The sequence below is a fragment of the Amphiura filiformis genome, chromosome 1 (assembly GCF_039555335.1).
Source record: "Amphiura filiformis chromosome 1, Afil_fr2py, whole genome shotgun sequence".
In the NCBI taxonomy this organism is placed as follows: domain Eukaryota; kingdom Metazoa; phylum Echinodermata; class Ophiuroidea; order Amphilepidida; family Amphiuridae; genus Amphiura; species Amphiura filiformis.
The window spans coordinates 65,028,450-65,045,842 of NC_092628.1; the positions used below are offsets into that span (position 1 = coordinate 65,028,450).

Here is a 17,393-nt window from a genome sequence, read left to right on the forward strand (position 1 = left end):
TGTAAACAATCAAATCATCTACATACGCTTCACATCCCTCTATGTCTGCCACAATTTGATTTACCATTCTCTGAAATGTTGCTGGTGCATTTTTCAAACCGAATGGCATGACTTTGTATTGGTACAGACCAAATGGTGTACAAAAAGCAGAAATCTCTTTGGCACGGTCTGTGAGTGGAACCTGCCAGTACCCTTTCAATAGATCAAATTTGCTAACAAATTTTGCATTCCCAATTTTGTCTATGCAATCATCTTTGAATGAACATTTGCAGCTCTCATGTCTGCGACCAATCTGTATGAACTATCAGGCTTGGGAACAAGTATACACGGTGAACTCCACTCACTACAACTTGGTTCTATGATATCATTGTTCTAGCATGTAATTGATCTCATTTTTGAGATGTTCCATTTTCAATGGATTGACTCTGTAAGGATGCTGCTTGATTGGTTTTGTATCACCAACATCTACATCATGAAATGCAGCATTTGTTCTACTTGGCGTATCAGGAAATATGTTGTAATTTGCAATTTGACTTTGTTGATCTTGAGAAAGATGACCTAACTTTGAGTCCAAATTAGTGAGCACATCAGAATTCAATTCATCAGTTCAATTTTACATTATACTCTTTGTGCTCCAGCTCTTTATCCTGGTCAAATGCGACATCAGAAGTGTCATCTTTACTCTTGTCTACATTGGCGATTTTGTCTTAAGTACATCGGCATGTTTGTCTACATTATCAGCATGTTTTACTGTACACACAGGTTTTGAAATGCCACTGTCACTTCTTTCAACATACTCTTTGAGCATATTTATGTGGCATAACTGCCTGCTCTTGCATCTACCAGGAGTCTTGATAATATAATCTACTTCACCCACTTTTGACTCTACTTCACATGGGCCATGATAATCTGGCTTGCAATGGGTGTCCTGGAATTGGAAACAGTACTAGAACTTTGTCACCTGGTTTGAACACTCTTTCTCTGGCATGTTGATCATACCATTGTTTCATTTTGGCCTGACCCTGTTTCAAGTTTTCTTTGGCGATATCAGTTGCTCTGTTAAGCCTATGCTTAAAATGGGAGACATAATCCAATAAATTGATATCTGATTTCTCATTGAGCCACTTTTCTTTCAACAACTTTAAGGGCCCGCGCACTGTGTGTCCAAACACTAACTCAAAAGGACTAAATCCTAAAGTTTCCTGAACAGCTTCCCTAGCAGCAAACAACAACAAGTGTACTCCCTCATCCCAGTCCCTCTGAAATTCCAAACAATATGTCCTGATCATGTTTTTCGACGTTTGATGGAACCTTTCTAGTGCACCTTGTGATTCTGGATGGTAAGCACTTGAGGTATACTGTTCTATACCTAATTGATACATGACCTGCTGAAATACTCCAGAAGTAAAGTTTGATCCTTGATCTGACTGTATGGACTTGGGGAGCCCCACAAATGTGAAGAACTTAGTTAAAACTTTCACTATAGTCACTGCTTTAATATTTCTCAAGGGTATGGCTTCAGGAAAGCGTGTTGACGCGCACATAATTGTCAGAAGGTATTGATTACCTGACTTAGTCTTTGGTAGGGGGCCTACACAATCAATAATAACCCTACTAAATGGTTCATCAAAGGCTGGAATTGGCTTTAATGGAGCAGGAGGTATTATCTGATTTGGCTTCACTACTACTTGGCATATGTGACATGTTTTGCAATATTCAGAAACATCTTTTCTGAGAGTGGGCCACCAGAAATGTCTCAGAATTCTTTCAAAATTCTTTCAGAATTCTTTCCAAATGCCCTGCCATGGGACTATCATGTGCTATGTTAATAACTCAGTGTGGTAGACTTTTGGTACCACAATTTGGTGCACTACCTTCCACTCTTCATCGGCAGGTGCATCAGGCGGGCGCCATTTTCTCATTAGCACATCATCTTGTTTGTAAAAACAGACATAATTTTGTTCTGCTTCTTCTAGGGTCAATGCCCTTTGATTTGATTGATCTCTTTGAGTTCTGGGTCATTTTGTTGCTCCAGAATCAGCTTGTCATGACTTAATGGGTCTCTCAATGTTTCCCCAATTTGTTCATGCTCAGAGGCTGTGTCATTTTGAGGGGTCCTTTTATCTCCTGGAGAAGCAAGTTTATCTTCTTTCTCATTCAACTTTGACACAAATGTGTCTTCCAAATTGTAGCCTAAGTCATCAATTTGGTTGTCCTCAATTGTTTCTAATGAGGCCTTCTTACTCATTGCCCGTGTCACTGCACATGCAGGAAATATCTCCTTTTCCTCACTACTGTCATCCTGTAAACAGGGCTTATCAGTAACTATTGGGTCAGAAAAACCTTCCCCCTGCCAAATCATTTCCTAGCAACATGGACACTCCCTTGACTGGCAATTCGTGTCTAACTCCTATGGTTCAGATTCAGATTCATTTATTTGGTTTCATCTCAAACATAGAAATTCACAAATATACATAATAATAATAATGATAATAATAATAATTGTAATATTGAAGTAATAATAATAATAATAATAATGATAATAATAAAAGGTGAAATATCATATGAAAGAGACGGGGATGCCAGTCCTGAACGCATAGCGTGAATTAGGTGGCACCCCATGGTGCCGGACCAGAAACCAAGTCAGATGTCAAGTTAATTTTGTGGAGAGGTACATTAAGTATTTCCATCCCAATACCCTGGATCAAAGCATTACCAGCTGAACTATCCTCATTAAAGGGCAAAGTTCCTTCCAGAATCATAGACCGTGCACAACACGTATCTCGTACAATCTTAATGGGCTTAGGACTACCATTATCACCAAGTGATACTACTCCCTCTAACACAAATGGTTCAAATTCCTCACACATCTTGTCTGTGTCACCTCCCTTTTGTGGGAATTCTTGTTTCGTGGTTTGACTGACTTGTTTCTTTGACTCAAGTGACACTGCACATCCTACAGTATTACTAGCAGTTTGCTGCTGTTTTGTGCATCTTGTTTGGATTTTAAGGTCCGACATGTGGTCACTGTATGTCCTGGTTTCTTACAGAAATTGCAAAATAATTGGGATTTAAATTCAGTCCCACCTGTTGGTCTGGTACCTGAACTCCATGGGGTCCCTCTACCACCAGCACTATGCTGTGAATTAGACCAGGATCTGTGATTAGACTGAGATCTCCCTTCTTTTGTACCACCCTGATTTGCTCTAGGTTGGCTATGGCTGAACCTGTTTGAATAACTTCTGTTATGACTAAATCTACTCGCATTCAATTTGTGAGTTAAGCCATAGTCGTCCGCCATTGTCGCCGCGTCACTTAGCGTGTTAATTTTGCTAGCGCTTTCATCCAAGTGGGTTTTAATGTCAGCGTGGACACATTTTTGAACCCAATTGCTTAAGTTGGCCCAAATCATCTTTGACTTCTTTTGAACCAAGCCACCTGTCAAACATTTGTTCTTTTACTCTAGCAAATTCTACATGGGTTTGATCTGCTTGCTTTCTTGAATCTCTGAACTTTTGTCTGTATGCTTCAGGCACCAGTTCATAGGCCTTAAGGACTGCTTGTTTGACTTCTTCATAATTATTACATTGCTCTATTGGTAGAGCTGAGTAAGTTTCCCTGGCCTTCCCCACAAAACTACTTTGTAACAGTAGGGTCCAATGCTCTGGAGGCCATTTCAAATTTGTAGCTACCTTTTCAAAATGTTGGAAATACTCGTCATGCGTCTTTCTCTTTGAATTTAGGTACAAGCTTTACATACTTTGTAACATCAAACCCTGACTTTGAGGAGAAACTTGATGAGTATTTGTCACCTAGCTTTGCCAACTTCTCTTGTTCAAACTTGTACTTTTCCTCAATTTCTCTTTCTTTCAAATGTGCTTCTAAATTGAGCTTTGTTTGCCTGTCCTTTTCTTCCATTTCTAGTTTTGCTAATTTTTCCTTTTCTTCCATTTCCAATTTTTGGTGCTCAAGCACCATCTTTTCGTGGCGTGCTTTGTCTTCCATTTCTAATTTTTTGTTTTCCATATCTAATCTTTCTTGTTTTTCCTTATTTTGCATATCTAGCTTTTGCATGTCCAACTGCAATTGCATTTTCATTTTTTCATTTCCACCTGAACTTCTAGTTCTTTCAACTTACTGCATCCCTGATTTCAGTTTTGACCTCTTTCTCTTGTCCAAAATGGATTCTTCAAAATACTCTTCATCAACCAAAACATCAATTAAGGCATTTTTGATTATTTCTTTTCTGTTGGCTTGCTTTACATCCAATTCATAGTATTTTGCAAATGCTAATAAATCAGGTTTCTTCAACTTATCAAACTTCTCCCAATCTATAGTATCAAGAAACTCTTCTGCTTTGAACTCTGCCATACTGTACTTTCACTTTTATTTGATTAAGCCAACAAAATCTAAGTCTTTAATTGAAAGCACGTTATTATTGGTACAATATATGACAACAAATGCACATACACAATAATCAAATATAATCACTCTTTAACTATTTAGTACTTAGCCAGCATTCTTCTTCTTGGTGATCATAAAGTTCTTGCAATGTTCTGGACGACTGATGTAATATATCCCTATTTACTTGTCCTGCTAAAATCAGCGGAGTCCACTTGCATTTATAAATCCTTGCGTATAAAATCCTCATACGAAAATGGTGCTACTTTCGTTTCTCCCAAGTACTAAACTCCTTGCGTCGTTCTGCAAACACGTTTATAACTCCTTGCGCAGTTCTCTAAATACTAAACTCCTTGCGCCGCTCTCCAATGCTAAACTCCTTGCGCAGTTCTCCAAATCTCTTTTCTCCTTGCACTGCTTTCTCCAAACTTGGTGCTATTTCCACCTTTCACACAATATCTTCAGGAAGCACTTATTTTGACAGTTGCGTTGAATCAAAATACCAGACTTCAGCAAATTGACAGAAGAATATATATACGTTCTTTGACGCATTCTAGATCTTCTCCGACAACACTGGTAAATAGTAGTACTTTGACTACATAAAATATTTCTGGTTTGCAATTTCCTTTCTGTGAAGGAATTGGACTGTATAAGCATATTAGCTACCTAGCCCAGATCAACACTATCCACTGTGACCATAATTGTGTTTTCATTTTCTTATATCCAAAGCATTGGAAAAACCCCATTCTATTATGGGCCATTTACTACCTTCACATTATGCTCAATCTGGGAATTCCAAAAGTCTTAATTATAATATTAACCTTTCTCATTACATCACTTCCTTAGGGGAATTCCATTACATCACTTTCCCTTTACAACCTCAGGGGGTTTCCAAATATTCCAAATTAGATATGATTCAACATGTTTTGTTCAATTTGAGAGGGGAATTCCCCCAAAATGTCATCACTCATGTAACTTTGTAAACAAAGATAAGTCATCAAATTAAATTACTCAGGGCACATCACAACCGAAAGTGACCCCTTAATGACCTTTGACCACAAATAAAAAATACCACATATACATTAGGTTGACATAATTCATGTGTGCACATACCGTCACTCTCCTATGTTTTTCTTAGCTAATAAAATTTTTTGAAGGAAATTGGTTTTATACCGGAAGTGACCCCTTAATGACCTTTGACCTCAAATCTGTGTATGATTTATAGACACTGGGTAATAACAATGCATGTGTGCAAGTGGCGTTACTGTCCTACGAAATTTGTGGGAGAAGTAGCATTTTGAGTTGAAATCACGTTTTTGACTCCTGTGAGCCCTACGTGACCTTTGACCCCACAATTCATGTGATCTGTAGGGGCCTGGTCAGTGATGATAGTGACCAAGTTAGGTCAAAATCGATGAAAGCATGTAAATGCTAGAGCAAATGTAATGGTCGGCAGAAGAAAGAAAGAAAGAACTAGACTTAGCTGTGGTCTAACCACAACACAGCCGTGTTATAACCCCTATATGACCTTTGACCCCAAAATATATGAAAACGCCCATATGATTTGATTTTGATTTGATTTGATTTGTTGATAATCCAGGCAAACATACATACAATAGCAGAAAAAAAAGCCTTAAAACAATAAACACAAATACAATAGTCAACGGGGTCCCTGGCGGATTCCCTAATAGCGAACTAAATCACTTTGAAGTGGGTCTCCGATAACCCCGTTGATGAAAGATATTATAATTATATAAAAAAGCGATTTAAAAAAAACCCCGCACACACAACACATTACTGATAAAGGTACATACAACTACGCGTTTTGCGCGAAAAAGAAAACAAACTAAAAACAATTTCACTGGAGACATCATTTGGTAAGGTGGACCATAACCTGGGAAATGCGACAAAGAGGGAATTATGGAAAGCGTCAGTTCGGCTGCGATGGAAATGCCGGAAATCTATGTTGACTGCTTGTCTGGAGGAAAGAGTATTCAGCTTGATATAGTCAGCCCAGCTAATATTGTATTTATTCCACAGACATCCAACAGCAAACATAATGCGAAGATAATCAAAGCGAGAAAGAATGGTGGGAATCTCAAGGGTCTGGAGCCTTGTACTGTAGGAAGGCCTAGACTGCCAGGGACCAGGAAAACAGTATCTGGTGAACCTTCTCTGGACCCCTTCCAGCTTATTTTTGTGACCCTTCCTGTTAGGAGCCCAAACTGGAGCACAGTACTCCAGGATAGGTCTCACCAGAGCAAAGAAAAGCTTCTTCATGGTATCCGGGTCATTGGATCCAACTGTTCTTTGGATGAAGCCAAGCAAACGTTGGGCCTTACTAGTGATAGTATCAACATGGGGACCCCACTCAAGGTTAGAAGACAAGACAACGCCGAGGTGCTTATGAGTAGAAACGGTTTCAAGAGGGATATCACCCATCTGATATCTAACGGAAAGAGGACGATGGGATCTGGTAATGTGCATTACCACACATTTAGCAGCATTAAGGGGAAGCCTATTGATGGTACTCCACGTCCTGATTGCATCTAAGTCATTCTGAAGAATATCTTCATCCTGGGGAGATGTGATAGGTCTATAAAGGACCGTGTCGTCGGCATACTGTGGAAGAGACGATGAAACAAAACAGGGAAGATCAAGAACATGGACATTAAAAAGTAGGGGGCCAAGAATGGAGCCCTGTGGGATCCCAGACCTAACACAAATCCAGTCGGAGAATTCACCAAGGTATTGCACCCTTTGGGTTCTATTATAGAGGTACGAGGTGAACCATTTAAGCATTTGACCACATATACCATATCCATGAAGCTTAGACAGAAGAAGACTATGGCTGACCTTGTCAAAGGCTTTGGACCAATCAAGGAACACAGCATCAAGTCTAGGAGGACAGCGTTCGTCCAGAATGGACGCCCAGTCATGGTACATGGTGACAAGCTGAGTAGCACAGGATCTTCCTGGACAGAAACCGTGTTGACCCTCTGCGACTAGACCATGCCGAATCAGGTGCGACTGTAGTCTATTGGCTACAATCCTCTCCATAACTTTTCCAACTGTAGAGCACAGAGATATGGGCCGGTAGTTTTTAAATCGTCCTTGGAACCCTTTTTGTAAATAGGCACAACATTTGCCTTTTTTCCAGTCCTCGGAAAAGTTCCTGAGGCCACAGAAAGATTGAATATTCTAGCAAGAATGTTACCAATTACAGGAGCAGATAATTTCAGCAGTCTAGAACTGATGCCGTCAGGGCCTGGAGACTTCGAAATATCAAGTTTGGAAAGAATTTCAAGAACCTCAGCACCGTCCGTATTCAAGGTCGAAAGTAATAACATACCAGGATGGTCAGCACACTTGTGAATTACATCATTTGGGTCATAAGCAGACTGATCAACAGTGAAGTTGTCTTGAAAATGGGAGGCAAAAATTTGCGCAATCTCAGCAGGATTGGTAATGGTGTTATTATTGTAAGTAAAAGAAGACACAGGTGGAGCAGCCTTCTTAGACTTAACAAGAGACCAGAATCTTTTGGGGTTTTGACCAACATCGTCTGCAAGAGATTTGACGTAACTAGAATAAGATCTTTCACTTCATATTTAACCTTATTTCTAAAGTTCTTATATTTGGCCCATTTCGTTGTAGAATTACTAGATATAGCAGCTTTGTACAACCTACGCTTCTTTCTGACAAGCCTGATCATATCGTTGGTTATCCACGGATCGCGTCTACGGTTTTTCGGTGCAGCTCTGGGCACAACGTCGTTGACAACAGCAAGATAAAGATCTTTGAAATTATTCCAAGCATAATCAACATCAGGTGGATCAGTGAAGCATAGATCCCACGGTGTATTAATTAAAGTTTGAAGAAAGATATCAATATCGAGTTTATGATACAATAGAATTGGACGGCTTTTTGGAGGTTGCTGGCTGTTCAAAAGAAGTTTATATGTAACAATATCATGGTCACTTTTGCCCAGTGCAGGCAATGAATTAAGTGACTGAAGAGTGTCAGGGTATTAATGTACACATGATCAATGATAGACCCTTTACTTTTATCAATATGAGATCGCCGAGTGACAAAGTTCACAACTTGGTGGAAGGCAAGAATATCAGTGACTTCACAAAGATCTCTAAAAAGTGATGCCTGATGCGGTCTATCACACATATTGAAATCGCCAGTAAGTATGACGCTTTTAAACTTATGACTGATATCAACAATTTTAGAGAGAGATTCTCTACTTTACCAATGAAAACTCTACCAGATATTTGGGACCAGTAGCAGCATCCAATCAGGATATTGCCTTGTTTAGTTATACATGGAACCCCCACAAGATCGACCCCATCGACACTAAGGTCATGACGGAGACGGGGTAAAGATTAGATTTGGCGGCGATCAGAATTCCACCCCCTGATCTATTGCGGTCTTTACGGTACACTATGTATGGGTGACCAATAATTTCCGAATCATGTATAGTTGCATCAAGCCACGTTTCGGTAATACAAATGATATCGGCTAATTTATCATTGGCTAACATTGGCTAATGTCAATGCATGGGTGCACGTGGCACCACTATGCTATGTTACTTGTGGCAGAAGGGGAATGTTGAAGGTTTTTCGTCTCAGACCGGAAGTGACCCCTTAATGACATTTGACCCCAAATAAAAAATACCACATATGAATTGACGCGATTCCAAATACAGCGCGCCACCAACGATCACGCCTGGCTGATCTACTTCGCGCAGAGCATCATGGGTAAAAGTCGACATCCATGAGTCGTCGCGTCGACGATGAACCATCGACCCTGGAAACAGAAACGAGTGTTGCTATCGATTACTCAAATTTGCTTATTTACGTTGATGATGATCAGTTGATTCAACCCTCCGACGGTTTTTTTTTCATTCCTGTCTCCTTTTTAAAGTTAATTTCGACAGTCATGGTTTAGGCCTACCTCTGTTCAAAGTGTTAGGCCTATGCCTATTCCCAGCACAGAGATATGGGCCGGTAGTTTTTTAAATCGTCCTTGGAACCCTTTTTGTAAATAGGCACAACATTTGTTTTTTCCAGTCCTCGGAAAAGTTCCGAGGCCACAGAAAGATTGAATATTCTAGCAAGAATGTTACCAATTACAGGAGCAGATAATTTCAGCAGTCTAGAACTGATGCCGTCAGGGCCTGGAGACTTCGAAATATCAAGTTTGGAAAGAATTTCAAGAACCTCAGCACCGTCCGTATTCAAGGTCGAAAGTAATAACATACCAGGATGGTCAGCACACTTGTGAATTACATCATTTGGGTCATAAGCAGACTGATCAACAGTGAAGTTGTCTTGAAAATGGGAGGCAAAAATTTGCGCAATCTCAGCAGGATTGGTAATGGTGTTATTATTGTAAGTAAAAGAAGACACAGGTGGAGCAGCCTTCTTAGACTTAACAAGAGACCAGAATCTTTTGGGGTTTTGACCAACATCGTCTGCAAGAGATTTGACGTAACTAGAATAAGATCTTTTCACTTCATATTTAACCTTATTTCTAAAGTTCTTATATTTGGCCCATTTCGTTGTAGAATTACTAGATATAGCAGCTTTGTACAACCTACGCTTCTTTCTGACAAGCCTGATCATATCGTTGGTTATCCACGGATCGCGTCTACGGTTTTTCGGTGCAGCTCTGGGCACAACGTCGTTGACAACAGCAAGATAAAGATCTTTGAAATTATTCCAAGCATAATCAACATCAGGTGGATCAGTGAAGCATAGATCCCACGGTGTATTAATTAAAGTTTGAAGAAAGATATCAATATCGAGTTTATGATACAATAGAATTGGACGGCTTTTTGGAGGTTGCTGGCTGTTCAAAAGAAGTTTATATGTAACAATATCATGGTCACTTTTGCCCAGTGCAGGCAATGAATTAAGTGACTGAAGAGTGTCAGGGGTATTAATGTACACATGATCAATGATAGACCCTTTACTTTTATCAATATGAGATCGCCGAGTGACAAAGTTCACAACTTGGTGGAAGGCAAGAATATCAGTGACTTCACAAAGATCTCTAAAAAGTGATGCCTGATGCGGTCTATCACACATATTGAAATCGCCAGTAAGTATGACGCTTTTAAACTTATGACTGATATCAACAATTTTAGAGAGAGATTCCTCTACTTTACCAATGAAAACTCTACCAGATATTTGGGACCAGTAGCAGCATCCAATCAGGATATTGCCTTGTTTAGTTATACATGGAACCCAGATAAGATCGATCCCATCGACACTAAGGTCATGACGGAGACGGGGGTAAAGATTAGATTTGGCGGCGATCAGAATTCCACCCCCTGATCTATTGCGGTCTTTACGGTACACTATGTATGGGTGACCAATAATTTCCGAATCATGTATAGTTGCATCAAGCCACGTTTCGGTAATACAAATGATATCGGCTAATTTATCATTGGCTAACATTGGCTAATGTCAATGCATGGGTGCACGTGGCACCACTATGCTATGTTACTTGTGGCAGAAGGGGAATGTTGAAGGTTTTTCGTCTCAGACCGGAAGTGACCCTTAATGACATTTGACCCCAAATAAAAAATACCACATATGAATTGACGCGATTCCAAATACAGCGCGCCACCAACGATCACGCCTGGCTGATCTACTTCGCGCAGAGCATCATGGGTAAAAGTCGACATCCATGAGTCGTCGCGTCGACGATGAACCATCGACCCTGGAAACAGAAACGAGTGTTGCTATCGATTACTCAAATTTGCTTATTTACGTTGATGATGATCAGTTGATTCAACCCTCCGACGGTTTTTTTTTCATTCCTGTCTCCTTTTTAAAGTTAATTTCGACAGTCATGGTTTAGGCCTACCTCTGTTCAAAGTGTTAGGCCTATGCCTATTCCCACACAACCTTATTTTCAAACTTTTCCGAACTTTCCGAGGCGCTTGGGAAAATACTTTAGGCTCTCGTTTACAAGAAAAGAAAACATTTTCAGGTCTTTAAGCTTTGTTGTAAGTAGGCCTATAATAAAAAAATTAAAAAATATGATAGGGGATAGGCCTACTTCATGCATATATCCTTTAAAAAAATTTAAACCTTGTTTGTTTTAAGTAAAGTAGGCCTAATTCTCAATATTTAGAATAACGAAATATTCAATACATATTTTAACAGCATGAACAGCGTAAAGCATTTATTTTTTAATATGGTTTTTTCTGCCTCCTTTACAAAGTTTATTTCGACAGTCATGGTTTAGGCCTACCTCTGTGAATGTTCAGAGTGTTAGGCCTATTCCCACACAAAATAATGGGCATCAATTAAACCCTTATTTTCAAACTTTTCCGAACCCGATCCGAGGCTCTTGGGAAAATACTTTAGGCTCTCGTTTACAAGAAAAGAAAACACTGAAAAATATGATTGGGGATAGGCCTACTTAGACCCTCATGAATATATCCTTAAAATACCCACAATTTTTAAACCTTGTTTGTTTTAAGTAAAGTAGGCCTAATTCTCAATATTTAGAATAACGAAATATTCAATACATATTTTAACAGCATGGACAGCGTAAAGCATTTATTTTTTTAATACGATTAAAACGTTTTCGAATTTCAAATGTACTCTATTCCTATTCAACCATCTACGGTTAAAACTCGATGTCAAAAATGTTGATGTCTCTGATGCTGATCGACCATCTAGGCCTATAAACCCGATGTCAAAATGTCAATTTTCGAGTTTGGGTACATTGTAGGCCTATAATAGCAAATGCTTTTGATGCAAGACAATTTCAAACAGAAAATTTAATCTAAAACGCAAATTCGTGCCTTTTTTATTTCTTGTTTGGATAACTTTTCCCATAATTATTACCATGCGTGATACATGATTAAGATAAAAGCTTTTGGTTTTCAAAAATGTTTTGAACGCTTGTCTTATTTTTATTTTTATTATTTTTTTCCTAACCTAGGCCTATAGATGTTTTACATTTATAACCTTTTTACAAACTTGAATAGATATGAATTAATTGTTTTAAAGCATTTTTCGAGTGACGTTTGAAACACTCTTTGTAGCATGATGTAGGCCTACTGTATGACCACGAAAGGTCGTTGATTTCGAAGCCATTTCCTTCGATATATAGCCCTATAAACAAAACACTTTGGCCCCAATGTATAATGTCGGGAGAAAATATATACTTGCACTAAACAAATAAACCTGTTAATTTTTAAAATAAACTCTCGTGGTGCAGTTCTGTCAAAATTACATAGGCTCAGCCCCCTCAATAAATTTGGTGCGGGGGCTCGAATAGACCTACCCTAATGATAGGCACGTTTTCATTTTCATTTAGGCCTATAATGGCCTCCAAACTACATTGTTAAGCATGTTAAGTTATCTTGTTTTTGTCAAAAACATCAACTGCAAATTGTCCCTTATCATGCTTATTGTACAGTATATCCTTCACCGTAAATCGGTGTGTGTGTGTGGGGGGGGGTGTCCCGGTTCGCCCCTTCAGTCTCAAATGAAGCAGGCTTAAACAATGCGTTCACCCCTCCAATAAAGTCCATCCCCAGATTTGACCTCTTTACATAGGTTGAGTCCTTGATCCATGGGCCTGATCCATTATTTAATATGCAAGAAAATGTCGACCCTCCGAATTTAAACCTTTCCAATTTGGCCAAAGTCAGTGCCGTAAAGGGTGGGCTACACTACAGTTCAGTTCTTTTCACAGTGTTGACTTATAATTTCATGAGAAAGAAAAGGAAAACATTTTCTTTTTCTTTAAAAAAAAAAACATGTATAGGCCTAGGCCTAGGTGTTTAAAATTGTCCAATTGAATTAGTCGAAAAGGTTTTTGATTTTTCAATGTTGTGCCAACCGATAATATGACTAAAAAGAAACTCATTCCAACCAACGTGTGTTATTTGGGAGTAGGCCTAGGCCTACATTAAGAGTAAATTTCCTTGGGTTATGAATTATTAAAGGGGAAAGATGAAATAAAGTATGACATGCAAGAAAGCGGAAGTAAAAATAAAATATGAAAAATTAAAAGAAACATGAATTAATATTAAAATCGGACATGACAATTGTCAAATTTAAACCTTAATTGTGACACGATCTGGTTCATGGGGGCCAAATGAAGGCATTTTTGAAAATTGTGTAACCATTACACGTACAATAGGCTATCATTTTAAACTGAAAACACCAAAGGTCTAGAATACTTGGTTCTAAAGTTATGAAGTTTTTTCATGCATATTTTCTTGATATGCCTTAAAATAATGATCTTTTAAAATTCATGTACTCTTTTGCAGTTTGAAACTTTCTTCATCTTTATTATTATGCTAGAACTCTATGAGGTATTGTTGAACTTATGCATTAAAGTCTCAAATTGAAATATTAATAAAAAATAATGTTATTTTTATGCGGTATAGGCTATGCCTACAAAGTGTTTTTATTGCGATCGTAATTTTTTTAATGTTTGATAGTAATATAATTAAAAATACAAATTTAGGCTAAAAATAAAATAAGGACAAATCAAACAATTACAAATAACAAAAACGGCAAACCAATGTGATGCATGTTTATAAGTAATGAGTATTAAGAATCTATTTAAAATTTACTTGAATTTCTTTGTTGTAGGCCTATCCCGCGCGGCGGGCCGCTAAGCGCCTTCGTGCAAAAAAAACATCATTTTTAGAAAATGTAGGCCGATTACAAAAACGCAACACCTATAGTATGGATGTTCTTGAGTATGCTGGTGTTATATTATTATCGTATTGAACAAACAATAAATTCTAATTTAAATAACAATTTATTCTAATATCCAAAATAAAACCTATGCGTTTTCCATTAAAAAGGACAGGCCTAGGCCTATTCTTCGCATTGACTAGGCTCGCGCGTATCGGGCTGAAAAGCATCGTAAAGTTTAAAAACAAAAAAGGGCGGTTTTAGAAAATGGGATAACAAAAAGTTAACACCTAGTATCAACATCAAGTTTGCGGGTTTTAGAAAAAGACATATGTGAATATCAAAGTGCAATATTTCACTTCAACACAGAAAATCTCAAAAATTTCAAAAGTACTGCAAAACATTGTGTTTTTAGAGTAATAATCACAAACATGGTCAGCTATGGTTGATGAAAAGGATGTCGACCCCAGACACGGAAATGCCAATTTTCACTGCCGTCGTTGGTGGCGCGCTGTATTTGGAATCGCGAGAATTGGGTAACCACAATAAATATTCATGTGAACATACCGTTACTGTCCTATGGTTTTCTTAGCAAATAAAAAATGTTGAAGGTTTTTCGTTTTATACCGGAAGTGACACCTTAATGACCTTTGACCTCAAACAAAAAATACCATATATGTGACGTCGCATGGCAAAACCAGGCATGTTTGGGCAGAGTTATGAATGGAGAAACAGGCAAAAATTGATATGGGGGTGATTGTTATTGATTTTGAGTTTTTTATAAATTCATGATGCTAGTTATGTTATAAACATGCTACGAAAATTCCAAACTGAAATTTCATCGGCAAAGTATATTTTTAAACAAATTTAGAGTGGTATGTCAATTCGAAAAACGGCAGATTTGGTCAAGGTTTGGTCGAAAATGACCCAGAATTAGCGTATTTTCAAGCCCCCATCTGAAGGTAATTTTGAATCCACCCTACACAATTTTGGTATCGCCAGAAACCTCAGACTCTCTTCTAACAAAAGAAATGAATAATTCATTAGGTATGACCCAGAGAAAATGACATCATCCCATTATTTCTTGTAAACAAGATGCAACCCTGGTTGCTACGTCAGGGCATTTAATGACCACGTGACTATTCTAGACACGCCGATTCGCTGGCATATCATTACGCATGCGTACCAGGGCCTTTCAGGTCACATTTTGTTGTTGTTTATGGAGGTGAAATTCGAGGCTGCGTTGATATTTTCTACGAATTTGGCGACGTATTTTCGTCATGATTATCGTCTCAAATGTATGATTTAAGAATTTTAGTACTATTGGTAAGCTTTACAGCGACAATGGCGGTGTCGCAGAATGATAAACATGTTGCAGATCTACTGAACGAAGCGAGAGAATTTGGACTGGAAGGTGAGCCCGGCTTGCATGATTTCATCACAGACTATTTTGTGAACCCAAACAATAACTCAGATGATGAAGATTCAGAGAGTCAACATGACGATGATGCTGACATTGAGATGGAAAGCATTGCTTCCGATGAAGAACAACAAAATAGTGAGACTCACAGTGAACATGACAGTGAAGATGAACATGTAGATGCAGTAGAAAATGAGCCTATAGTCGCTGACAATGAAGTTGTCAACGCCATGAATATAGCTCAGGAAGTTTATAATGTGGGTGACTACGATGTTGGAAAGTGCCTTTGCAAGTGCGTACAAAATTGCAAGGAACAGTTTACTCTTGAAGAAAGGGTCAGAATGAGGTGAGTAGGTCTCCATTAACTTGATAAAAATCGTAACTCTACACCAAACAGATTTTCCCCCTGAGTTTTGACTCGGGTTAAGCTTAATGGATTTGTAGGTCAATGTCAATTTCAGTAAACATGATGATGAAGATTGATTAATAATGACACAGCAGCTGCACATGTCAATAACAAGGGGCTTGCTGGTAAAATTAATATTCAGTAATTCTTGATAAAGTAATTATTTTTAGTCCAAGATTTTAATAAGATTGCAAAGCCCTACACTATTTACTCATGATGATGCGACAGCTATGAAATGATCACTGACAGTTTACTTGCCCTGTCTATCTGTACATTTGATACCCATGTTTTACTTTTATAATTAAACATAAAGTTGTTTGTTTAATAATTCTATGATTATTAAATTGTGGGTTTTTTATGTATTTTTATGCTTGTAGAGATGCTATTGCAGAGATGACACCACAAGAGAAAGACTGGGTGTTACTGGGTGTGATATCAGCCAGCATCAATGACAGTGGTGTGGCATCAGCAGGGAAACGCCAAACAAAGGAGCGTCAAAGGACCTTCATCAGATACAAATATGGCCATCGACAGATCTGCAGAGACATGTTCACGTACCTGTTTCAAATATCTAGAACGAAACTCGACACCATGAAGAAACACTTTTTAGCTCAAGGGTTTGCTCCATATCAGAAGAAATCAGGTTTGTTTTATTATCATTTATACCTAAACATGTTAAAATAGTTTATGAAAAAGCTTTGTAACAAACTCATGAGATTGTAAAACATGTCTCGCAATTGGTCAATAAAAATTACGATGTTACTACCATTCATTACTACTTTAATATCTCATGAAGACATGAGTTGCAACCGATGCTGCAACTTTGTAATCAGAAAACTCCTCATGTGGTGTTTATCACACTTTATGAACAAGAACATTGTTGATCTTTATCGCTCAAGAAGAGGTTGAGAAGGAGATTAATCAAATATTAATTTAGTTCATAACTTCAATATAAATTGTTAACATTTCTTTACTTTCTGTCTCTCTCTCTCTCTCTCTCTTTAACAGGAGGACGCAGAAAAATGCCTTGACATTTGAGGAGATAAAACTTGTAGTACAGTTTATCTCCAATTACACAGAAGTCCACTCAATCCCTTTGCCAGGACGCATACCAGGATTTCGCCGCGATGATATTAAAGTGCTGCCGAGTTCGTGCACCAAACGGCAGGTCTATCAACTCTATCACGATGCTGCAACCAAAACCGAAGGCATGCGGGAAGTGTCAGAGAGTACTTTCCGTCTATTGTGGCAGAGCCTGTTGCCACACATTGTTATATGCAGGCCAATGTCAGATTTGTGTTTTACATGCCAGCAAAATAACACATTAATTTTGCGCAGTGCTGGTGTTCCTGAAGAGGAAAAGACAACGTATAATGAGGCTTTGGTACTGGCACAGAAACACCTAGCTGATAGCCTTACAGAACGCAATGTTTACCGCAAATTATGTAAAGAGTCCAAGGATGTGGCAGGTCAGATGGGT

The 17,393-nt window shown here is 38.4% G+C and overlaps 1 protein-coding gene across 1 annotated transcript; it reads left to right on the plus strand.

Moving 5' to 3' along the window:
• The first annotated feature begins 15,324 nt into the window (after nucleotides 1-15,324).
• On the plus strand, nucleotides 15,325-17,032 carry LOC140151034 (uncharacterized). Its single transcript, XM_072173227.1, has 3 exons — nucleotides 15,325-15,853; nucleotides 16,291-16,556; nucleotides 16,922-17,032. The coding sequence occupies exons 1-3, from the start codon at nucleotides 15,384-15,386 to the stop codon at nucleotides 16,942-16,944; spliced, it is 759 nt and encodes a 252-aa protein (XP_072029328.1). The 5' UTR covers nucleotides 15,325-15,383; the 3' UTR covers nucleotides 16,945-17,032.
• The last annotated feature ends 361 nt before the right edge of the window (nucleotides 17,033-17,393 follow it).